At 42.9% G+C, this 11,496-nt stretch overlaps 1 protein-coding gene across 3 annotated transcripts in view; it reads right to left on the reverse strand.

Moving 5' to 3' along the window:
• Positions 1-11,496, reverse strand: part of KIF2C (kinesin family member 2C) — a 19,371-nt gene that overhangs the window by 3,511 nt on the left and 4,364 nt on the right. For 2 of the 3 annotated variants that reach the window (XR_663686.1, XM_009325601.1), the window contains 12 exons: positions 10,632-10,748; positions 10,126-10,226; positions 9,768-9,863; positions 8,512-8,566; positions 8,263-8,425; positions 7,904-7,994; positions 6,231-6,294; positions 4,975-5,066; positions 4,596-4,738; positions 2,027-2,231; positions 1,485-1,595; positions 920-987 (listed from right to left, as the gene is read on the reverse strand). Coding sequence is in view for 2 of the 3 variants with exons in the window: in XM_009325601.1 (XP_009323876.1) it covers positions 920-987; positions 1,485-1,595; positions 2,027-2,231; positions 4,596-4,738; positions 4,975-5,066; positions 6,231-6,294; positions 7,904-7,994; positions 8,263-8,425; positions 8,512-8,566; positions 9,768-9,863; positions 10,126-10,226; positions 10,632-10,748 (1,306 nt within the window). In the remaining variant the exon portion in view is untranslated. The remainder of the gene's footprint in view (positions 1-919; positions 988-1,484; positions 1,596-2,026; positions 2,232-4,595; positions 4,739-4,974; positions 5,067-6,230; positions 6,295-7,903; positions 7,995-8,262; positions 8,426-8,511; positions 8,567-9,767; positions 9,864-10,125; positions 10,227-10,631; positions 10,749-11,496) is intronic. The other variant, XM_009325602.1, reaches the window with a different exon arrangement.

Here is an 11,496-nt window from a genome sequence, read left to right on the forward strand (position 1 = left end):
CCAGAAGAAAAAATGCACCTTCAATCCAGAACCAAATCTGGGAATCTGTCAAGATTCACAGCATTCCTGAATGCTTATGACAAGAATTACCATACATCCTTTCAGAGAGTGGAATGCTTTCCAGGAAGGAACCAAGCAGCCTTTTGTGAACTAAATGAAGGAAAGCTACCAAGCCTGAAATGTTCAAGTGTCATTTTGTTAACATATTACAAAAGTCACAGCCTTCTTTTTGCTTGCCATCTCACCGGAGAGGTGTAGATGCACATACAGCAGAGACCGGGAGGCACCCACTGCTCTGTCACAGGGGTTCCAGGTACCAGCAAGACCTCCAGGGAGACCTGGGGCTCAGTCCCCTACAAGTCTACCTTGCCCTGCAGGTACCCGAGGTCAACCATGGGGCACAAAACACACACTCCCACCATCTGCTTCAAGGCATTTGAGTTCTCCGGGTCCTTCAGATTTTGCCCAGTCTCCAAGGTGCCATACCCTATTAGTTCATATCAAAGCTCGTCAAGAACACCAAGTGTTTTGTGTCATCTGTAGGGCCATGTCAAGGACACATTCTTAGCACACCACTTACAGATGGAACCCAAAGTACTAAAAAAAAAGTAAAGGGCATAGAGGTAACCATTCAGGACAGGGTAAACTCCCTACAGAAAACAGGGCAGTCTGAAGTCTAGCATGAGAGACTCCTCTGAGGAAAGGAGACATTAGTCACCATTTAATACAATCTCTATTATGTCTCACACAGAGAACACCCAGGTTAGCTTCATAAGACAGCTCTAAGTTAATTTGCTCCTAACAACCAATGTCCAAATTGCCATTACAGGCAATGACAAGAGAACTTTTGGTCAGAATAAAAGCAGCCAAAACACGTTCTGCAACAAGAGTAGAATCCCCAGGTCAGAAAGGCCATTACCTGTCAGCGTATCTCAGTGTGTTTAAGGTGTACTCACACGAACTCATGCCTGGAGAAATCATTGCTATCTGCAAACAGAACAAAATACCTCAGTGACTCCCACTTCTGACTTTTGCTCATGTTAATGGTCCTACAGATCTCACCAGGCAGCTGGGACATGTTAGAGCAAAGGGTCAGAGTTGAGACATTCTGTCAAGTCCATTTTTCTTTATAGCTTCTGTTGGACGTGCCAGTGGCCCTGTATCCAGCTTTCCACTGGCTTTGTGCACACCCACTGTGCTGCACGCTCCACAGGAAGCAAAGCCCTTTGAGAACACACCAGGCTCTACTGTAGATTCACTGTACGAAAGTGAATTCTGCAGCCCTGCTTCTACTGCGGCTGGGCAAAGCTCACCAGTTTTTGACCTCAGTCACCATGGATGAGTGGGGGAGGAAAACTGACTTTTTGCAGAGAACTGAAGCTTTCTGACTTCAAAGTCCTCTCACTCTAGAAGAGCATGCAGCTATTTGGTCAAATTGCAGAACCCATAAGCAGTGTGTATGTTTGTGCCATGCACATACTCACCATACAGGTCCTTGAGTTTGCTCCTATGAAAGAGTCTCTTAGCACCTGGGTCAGCTTGCTCTCCCGGAAAGGGGTATGAGATTTGTTCTGCCCTAAAGCTCGGATACATTCCTAAGAAAAGACAAGTCTTGTGAATGCAATATCTGCATCTCTTCTCAAACAGCTCTGCAAGCTATCAACCACCGATTGCTGGTAACCCAACAGGCTGAAGAATGGTCATCTCTATTGCTCTCATAGCCTTTTAAATATATTCCAGGTATTTGACTGTCACAGGACAGCTGGTATATCCATCATATGTAAAAAAAGGCAACTTGGATGAAGCTTGAAATGGCTGTACCAGTTTCTGGCTTGACAAGACTGCAGTACTTTCCTGGAAACATTCTAAATGGAATATACACCATTTTCAGGGTTGCTAACATACTAAACTAGGATCTTTTTGGCTGTTCTGTTCCTTTGCACTGGAAAGAAACAGAACAGATAACCCCAGAGTTGAGCAGAATCTATATGTTGATTAGCTCTATTCACTCCCGGAGCTAGCTCACCTTCAAAGCCAGCAAGCTCTTATTGATTTCTGCACCTTCCATTCGTGTCTGCCGATCAGCACTAGATGTGTCTGCACCCCTCTCATTTCCTGCCAGATCCACTAAGGAAAATTTGCCAAGCAGTTTCCCTCTTCGGCGTAGTATAATTTGGAAGCAGGCATGTGACCGTGAAGAGCTAGCGTTTGCAAAAGTCTGCCCAGATGTCCTACAGCAAAGAAGAAAACAAGCATTAGAACAGTGTCACAGAAGATACAACAAGTCCCAACAGCAGTAGACAAGACCTGCAGCAATTCAATTAAGTTGTTTAACCTCCCCAGTTTTATCCCACACATTAATACCTCAAGTTTGCATGAATTATGGAATTACCTCTGATATAAGAGCACAGAAGGACTGCTCTGAGAAATATGAACCTGCACCCCAGTTGTAGAGATTTAAGGCTATTTAATCTGCCTGGCTCAACTCAGCCAGCCTACACTGGAATGCCTTTCTGACTGCTTCATACCTTCAGCACTGCACCTCCCTGTCTCAGAGCAGGCCACATGTCATTCTCCTAATGCATCTGCCATCACCCAGTAAGCTCAGCCAAGCTCCCCGCTAAACAGCATTAGCTGTGCTAGCACATTACAATCATGGTAAATCCCCTTCTCCAGCCAAGCTAGCTTGGCACTTTACCTCTGCTGTGCAACTGCGCCTGCCCCATCACTGCAAGATACAGACTGGAGTCTTATAAGTTACCATAAATCTCCCTGTGACCTTCACTATCATTTATTCCCCGAGAAGGCTGGCAGGTTCACTGTCCCACCTGCATCCCTACTGCTGGGGGAAAGGGAGGGAGGTTGTCCTAAAGAGAGGCAGGAATCTGAAATGTTCAATAGTACTTGGCTGAATTGTCAGTCAAAAAAGCATGCACAGCAGAGTGCTGAATGAGCTTTCAGGATGTGCTTATCTGCACATGCAGTGTAATACAGAAGCCAAGGAGTTCTCACTTGCCTAGTAACATTTCCACTGCAGTTGCAACTTAACTGGACAGATAAGACTTGGTAATACAGATTTTACCTCCTGATCAAAGACACCAGTACGATGGTAGAGTTGCCCCAACCACAGCCTTCCCTGCCAGGATGATGAGCCAAGCCTACAGCTGTACCTTGGCACCTGCTCTCAAGGATTCTTTAGACAAGATACCTGAACGACATGCAGTATTTTTGTTGCCATTGGAATAGCTCATCTGGCTTGCAGTTAAGCCAAAGCATTTTTGCAACTGTAGGTTGATGCCAGCTGCTCTTCCTTGATTTTACAAGCCCACAGGGAGCTTACTTGTGCTCCTGTAAACTAGCTGATCCTTCTAGAAAGCAGCTAGACTGCTCAGTTTAGCTGTGGCACCAGGGCAGCCATCTCCTCATGTGAATAGTTTCTCTCTTGGAGTTACATGAGGACATGAACCATGAATTCTGGCCTTCTCTATGGAAGGCAGGCTAAACCCATCCCTGCTAGCCCTTTATTCTATAACCATCTTGTATTCATGCAGAGGTGCTGCTCAGTGCCTGCCTGTTACTGGGAACAAGCAGCTCCTGTTTACATCTTCTGTTTGAGGACCTCTCTTCCAGGGAGACCTTATATCAGGCCTTCCAGTACTTAAAGGGGCCCTACAGGAAAGATGGGGAGGGACTCTTTATCAGGGAGTATAGTGATGGGATGAGGGGTAATGGTTTTAAACTGAAAGGGGGTAGATTTAGATTAGATATTAGGAAGAAATTCTTTACTCTGAGGGTGGTGAGACACTGGAACAGGTTGCCCAGAGAAGATGTGGATGCCCTATCTCTGGAAGTGTTCAAGGCCAGGTTGGATGAGGCTTTGAGCAACCTGATCTACTGGAAGGTATCCCTGCCCATGGCAGGGGGGTTGGAACTGGGTGAACTGTATGGTCCCTTCCAACCCAAACCATTCTATGATTCTATGACATGCTCAGGAGAGCTATGGCATCTCCAACTACTGATGCTGAGAATCCACTTGCTCCAAATTACTGGCACCACAGGCCTGGGGGGACCTACGTCCCCTGTCTGACCCCTGTAGGTGGTGCACATCCACTCACACTGGTCCTCCAAGTAGCTAGCACTTAGTCCTAGCACACACATACTGGGCAGAGAGTGAGATTACACAGACAGATAGTTAAGAAAGGATTTAATAAGAAGATAGGAGACTGCGGTGATCAGGTGGAAGGCTAGCAGACAAGCGTACTGACTAGCCACAGTGACTGGCACCTTTTATACCCCCTTTTGTCTGTTCCCCACTTTGCTTCTCCCCAGTCCCATTCCTCTGAACATTCCTTGCTCTGCCTGCAGTTTCTTAATGGCCCATCAATTAGCAACTGGAGGCTTTTGGCCTTTCGCATTGTCTACATTATCCCTTGTCTTTCAGCTTTGTGTCTCTGTTTTTGCTTTCCCCTTTACTTATTATCCTCTTTGCATCGAAAAGGTAGTCTCAAAGCACCAGCTACAGATATTATATGTTTTTTGTAGACATAGAAGTACAACAGGACATGACTCTTCTTATTGGTTTTAAGGCACCAAACCTGCAGGCACTGCCCATCTCAATCATTCTGATGACATCCTCAGCACAGCCAACTTGTCTCTCTTGGAGACCAACGACCTGGACTTGCTGCTTGCCATCCTCCAGGACTCGAAGCTTTGCCTTCTTATTCAAGAGGTCAAACACCTATATTCAGGCAACAAGATTAAGGCAAATCTGAACAAAGTCTCCTTGTGAGTATTTTGCACTGTCTTTACAGAAAGCTATATCAAAACAGCACCTTTAACATAGCCTTCCAATTCAATTCCAAACACACCAAGCATAGACTATATAGAACTGTAGAAACTAGTAAGTTTCACTCAGCTACTTATGAAATATTCAGCCAAAGAAGTCGTCAAGATTTAAAAAAAAAAAAGTCTTACCTTTCCATTGTATATTTCAAAGAAAGTCACATAGACTTCCAGGCCCTGACTCCTGTACCTGGGCTGGTTTAGAAGGAGGAAGACATCTTGTGCTAGTGAGGAAAGGCAGGAGTTTAGTTAACTAGTTTAAAACATACTCTAGTTGCTATTGATCTACTTTTGAATATTGCACAGCCGTAAGGCAGTGTCTAGCAGCTGAATGACAGTCATCCTAAACAAATGCTAGTGGAACAATTAGTGCTGTGCTACCACCTGGAGAACAAACAGTTCCAGCAGCAGCATCCAGGGACTGAAAACACAGGGTAATACAGAAGTTTCTACTGCTAGTGTCACCCGCAGACAGCAATCCTTACTGATCTGGGGGAACACTGGGATCTGCTATTGTTTTGGACAGGCCTGAAAAAGTCATGTATTTGTGTTTCAAGCGCTTCTTGCGGAAAGCCTAGAAAACATGCATCCCTGAGCATTGCTGCTCTTTGGAGGCAATACACCAGATTAGTTGACCCTTTGGGCTGGATCCAGTGCAGCTTCTCACAATTAGGCTTCAGACTTTGAAACTGAGCTGAAAAGCAAAGACTTTCCTTCAGGGCCAGTCACAACTGATTTTCAGAGACCAGCAAACAGTTGCTCTTGTTTCAACTGCCTGGCTACACAGACTAGTTTCACAATATGTCTTTCTAAAGGGAAGGTAGAAGAGGTCAGGGTTCATGGTGCTTTCTAGGCATTATATCAAGGAGGGGCTTCTAAGCGTCTGTTTTCTGAAATCATTTTGTATGTGCTAGGTTTTTTTGCATCTAATGCTTACAGGAAGAAACATAACACATACATTCACGAGCTTTCTGTATAACAAGCTTTATATCAGAAATGGGTAGGGTTGTGTGGCATTTAAGTCAGGTATTTCCAAACACCATCCTTAGTCTGGGACAAAAAGCAAAGCAGAAGAATCAAAATCAAATGGTTCAGCTTAGCAAATGGTAAGCTAGAAAATACGTCACCTCTTTGCCTCAAAAAGAAGTATCTTCTGGTGAGTTAAGTGTGGATCTAGAAACTTACAGGCTGGATGGAAAATATTTTGTGAAACTGAAAAAAATAATCATACCTCCTGCAACAAGCACCACTACTTATTACTGAAAACACAAATACTTTATGTATCTTTTACTGGAAACATTTTAAATAACCATACAAAACCAGATCTTATCTATTTAAGAAAAACAAGCACTAATTTGATTTTCATATCTAAAGAAGAATCCACTTACATGCAAAAGCATATATGCCCTTTGAGGCATTCTGTGCTCTCCCGGAGAAGTCTCCACCCATAGTCTGTGAAGAGAAAAGGCCAGAGGTAAGGTGTGGTACAAACAAGTCAGGCTACCTGATTTTAGTCCCAAGAGCATACTAGGAAGTTACCATATATATATATATATATATGCTCCAATGTCAATCTACCGATTAGAACACAGTGCAATTCAGGATAAAATTAGTTTGCTGCTTCCCTATCAGTTCAGAAAGAAGATCTGGACTATGCAAGGCAACAGCTGAATGCCTGTAAGGCTCTGCAGTGCAGAGTCAAAGCAGATGTTCCTTCAAGGGGAAATGCATGGTCTCGACAGCGCAACCAAATAGCCTCTGGTCAGAAGAAAGAAAGCCTCATTTTTTAGGATGTAGGTCAAGTAACATTTTCACTGCTACTTGCAAAAGCTCACGTGTGATATCAAAATGCATCAAACTTCTAGAGCGGACAATACCTTTAACTCCTTTGACCAAGATACCTTGGTCAACAAAGTTTTCAGTTGATGCTATCCTGGTGACTTGCTCTACCACTTTTATATGAAATAGAGTCAGTTATTTAAAACACAACTCAATGCCATGACACATTCTCAATCTACCAGAGTTTAATATGCAGCACTCCAGTCTCAAGGTACAGCTATTATCCTTGCACTCGTTCTGCACCCTAGGATCAGGAAGGGAAAGTAACTTCATTGCCTATGATTTTAGTGCCTCACAGTTGTATTCCTGTGACAATGCTCAGATGAGCAGATCAGTCTGCCCATTCCAACGCAATGAGGACAGCCTATGTCCAAACTTCTATAAACTTCCAAATTTCCTTCTGGGTTACTGGTAGAGATCTACAGCTCACTACATAGCACTAGTGGTAGGAGATCCTAACCTAAAACTTGCCACTAACCCTGGAATGACAGCAACTGTCCGATTACTCAAACTGGCAGGCTGGCCTAGTCCAGTCCAGATCACTGTGGTTTGAGGTAAAGGCTTCTTGCAGAACAAGACAGCAGATGTGACTCCACTATCATGCTGTGAGGGAAGAGAGTTTCCCCACTTTCCTTCCCTATAGTTTCCAGAAGAAGGTTAAAAAGACAGTTGTTGGAAATTTAGAGCAGATGACCTTTGAGGCAGAAAACACAATCTTCAAGTCTCTTGAAACTGCAACTGGTAGACTGGAAGGAGTGGTTAGAAAGTGAACACGGCAAACATTTAAGTGATCTGGTATTGTTTATGTGCAAAGGAGGCTTATTTACAATCGCTAAAGTCTTTGGAATGCCTCCAAGCTCAAAACAGACAATAGCCTTTGTCTCAGATGTAGACCAATAGCCCCACTTTGCAGACTGAGTTCAGCAACAGCCATTTGAGGCAAGGAATAGCCATGACGAACACTAACATGTCAGGGCATCCTAAGTCTTTAAAAAGCCAGCTATGGGGGGATTTTAGTACGATTTTCCTCACAACCTCAAAGGAAACCCACTAATACATAAAACTACAGAAAAAGAGGATTGACAACTTACAAAGTATTAGCTTTAAGACAATAAATCCAAGATCCAAGCTCCTTATACAATCCCACTCATTATCAACATCAAGGAGTTTTAAAATACTTTAGGTAAAGCTAGAAATTTTGAGACCTTGGAGAAAAACTTACATGTGTCTTGCCACTGCCTGTCTGGCCATATGCAAAGCATGTCGCCTTCCCACCCTCAAAGATGGTCTCTACAAGAGGTCTAGCAGTGAACCTGGATATTCAGAAGGTAAAAGACAGTTAAGGCAAGCATTTCACACCCTGCTTCATCAGTTTTCCTAAAAAAGCAAATAAAAGCAAATCCTTAGGAAAGACCCGAGTCCATGCCAAAAATAGGCTTTAGACTTTTCAGTCCTTTGGTTTCCTCCAAAAAGGATTTTAATATTTATTTCAGGTAGCAGTTTCTTTAAGCCAGGATGCCATCTAGCCATAGCTCCATGCTTTTATCTTGAAAGTTGTTCCCAATGAGAAGAAAGCATTACCTGTATACCATTTCATTAGAAGAGGATTCATCAAATGAAAAGTCAAATCTAAATGCTTGGGTTTCAAGGTATTTTGTTAGGTCCACTTTCTGCTTTGGCTCATGCACCAGCAGGACGCACTTGCTCGGAACAGTAATCACATCACATTCCTTTTTTAGAAGTTCTGTTGACAGAAAAGACCCTCCGTTTTAACAAGAATAAGCAATGTCAAACCGCTCCAAGACAGAGCTGCTTTGTCAGTACACTCACCTTGTTTATTGAGAGGGCGCTTCCTCACACAGACACAAATCCTATGTTCTTCTATCTAAAAGAAAAGTAAGAAATCAAGTAATAATTATCTCCCAATTACACCCACACCTACTTAGTATAACAGAGAGAAATCCGATGCTCCCAGCTACTTTTCTATGTGCTGATCAGAGTTGCCTCTGCTACCGATCAGACCCACTCGTGCAGGGATGCAAGTCTAAAAGTCCACTTAGTGCAGAAGAAACACTACAAACAACTGACCTTTATGTAGCATGCTCCAACATATCAGGTGGAAATGCTGCTATGCTATAGAAAGTGCCCCAAATATTCTGTATCAAAATTAGTAAGTTTAGTCCTCGGCCAGCTTTCCAGAAAAATCTGTGATATCAATACTGCAACTATGGCCAAATTCAGGCAAATTATTTTAATTTACCCCAGGGGTATTTTTTTTTTGACCCGAGTGCTTTACTGATGCAGTAAGTTTAGCTATTTGTGCAGCACAGCTACCCATCAGTCAAGTTTAGAAAAGTGCATATTCCATTGGGTGAGGCAGAAATCAGAAGACAAACTCCTCTTCTGTCATGCAGCGATATGTACACAAACAGCTGGTTCTCAGCCCCGTAGGATGCAGGCACACAAACCACCTAGTGTTCTAGGCTAGTCCGCACCTACTTTTCTGTTTGAACTTAAAATGCTGTCATTTTTCACTGACCATAATGAGGCTTTTGCTAGGCAAGGGCTACTTGTTCTCAGGTATTAAACAATACTACCTCCATAATTGCTGAAGATATCAAGCCAGCCTGATTTCTCTAGTTTTTGACCTCTACTTTTGCTTCTCCACTTCTTGACCTAGTTTAAAATTACTTAATATGACTTACATACAATAACACGTTCTGTTATAGGGCAATAAGCCGTTTTAAATTATATCTGTACCTACAACAAGCTAAGCTACTATGTAGTAGGCTCTGCCATTTACAAGCTCTGAAAAATACTGATGTTACCACACAAGTCATTGCACGGTAATTGTCAGAGCGCAAGCTCTTTACTAGTGACATATGCAAAGTAATGCAAGGCAGCTTAGCCCTAAATAGGGGAGGTAAGCAACCTCACATATGCCACCAAGTGCCTCAAGATCACAGTATGCTCAGAGGATTTCCAAGGTGCAGTCATGCGCTAAATTGCTCATATGCTAAAATCTTCAGTGCAAAATAAAGAAGTCTGTCTACAGGCTGCAGTTAGTAGCCTCAGTATTTACTTACTGGGTCAGTTATAGATATTGGCTGGCAGTCTAAAGTTGCTCTGAATTCCTTGATCATCCGTGCAAACTCCCAGTTTGGACAGCTGCTGTCAAATTCCTGCATGGAAAAACCGTGGATGTGAAGGTAATTAACCTGTTACAGCAAAAAAGCCCCAGAGCATACTAAACAATCAGCTGTACACAATTAGAAATATTTCACTTAAAGGCCACAAGATTCAGAACTTCCTGAAACTAGAATCAATCCATCCTTACGTACAGTTTTGCAAGAACAAAGCCTGTCCAAAATGTTTTAGTTTCAACTATTGTGATGCACTATCCTATAGAATTTCCCCTTACTGGTGTATTGTAGAGTACTCCACCTGTGCACGCTTTGTCCTGATTTCACTAATTTGAGCTCTCTTTTCTTCTCTCCTGTTTTTCATTTTCTCCATCTCTTTCACAATGTTAGATCTTCTCCGAACTAGATAAAATAAAAACATTTCCCTGGATTAAATTTTCATACTAGTTTTTAAGCACAATACAAATATTTCAACTTTTCCAGGTGGCTGACAGACTAACTTGTACAGGAAACAAACATCTTCAGAAGGGTGGTCATTAATTTTGCAGCGCTTCCTTCCCAAGCCAGATCTACCTACCACAGAAACTGCCTAGCAAGCCTCACTACCACCCTAAAGTAAAGGCAGCATTTCTGAGGAGATACCGCTATAACAGAATTACACATTTGTAATAAAAAATACTCAAGATATTCAGTCTTACTGCCAAAGCCACCTTTTCAAAGCTTTAGTCTCAGAGTATACAGAGCAGCAATCACATAGTGATGCATTGCTGGCTGGTGAGGCAGTTCTTACCCACTGCTCCCTGGTACCTGGGCTCACTGAAGAGCTCATTCTAGCAGCAGGCAGATGATCCCCTGTGTTTCCATTTACATTTGTCAGTGAGGCTTCTGGAGCACAGCTCAGCCTGCTAGTCCTGGTTTGGCCAGCTGCAGAAAGAAGCCAGACCAAAACCAATAATTAGATCCCAAACATCAAGAATAATTTTGTAATTTGTAAAGCCTCACAGACCACAGGCATTCCTCAACTCTGATTCTGGGTCAGGAGAGAGAACTAGCTAAAACCTGTGGTAAGCGTGCAAATAATTTTTTAAATCCTTTGCCGATCACCAACTTCTATTGAAAGCTACAAATCAAGGCCACACCAACTAGACAAGAATTTAGTATAAACCCTCTTATTTCCATGTCTTTGCAGAACTTAATACATGAGGTATGCCCTCAACTACTCATAGGGTAGGTCTGGTAAAGATAAATAACTACAATTTTGTAATTCAAGTAGGCTCAAGTTCTTGCTTTACTTGACCAGTATAGGTAAAACCGCTACCAGTATAGTTACAGAGCACGTTGTCAGCAGTATTAAGGCACTTCTCTTCCCACTCTAGCCCTGTGAATACCACTTCATGCTGTTAAGCAGATACCACATCCACCCACATGCACAACTGCACCTCTGGCTAATAAAGCACATCATTATTCAACAACATTGTTTCCAAAGTCCTTTGAGAACCCCTTCAGGTAGGAGCCCTGGATGTTTACACAGCGGCAGACCTCTAGGTCTCTCTCATAGAATCATTAAGGTTGGAAGAGACCTCCAAGATCATCGAGTCCAACCGTCAACCCAACACCACCATGCCCGCTAAACTGTGTCCCTAAGCGCCTCATCTACCCGCCTTTTAAATAC

This window comes from Pygoscelis adeliae, unplaced genomic scaffold (genome assembly GCF_000699105.1).
Source record: "Pygoscelis adeliae isolate BGI_AS28 unplaced genomic scaffold, ASM69910v1 Scaffold546, whole genome shotgun sequence".
In the NCBI taxonomy this organism is placed as follows: Eukaryota; Metazoa; Chordata; class Aves; order Sphenisciformes; family Spheniscidae; genus Pygoscelis; species Pygoscelis adeliae.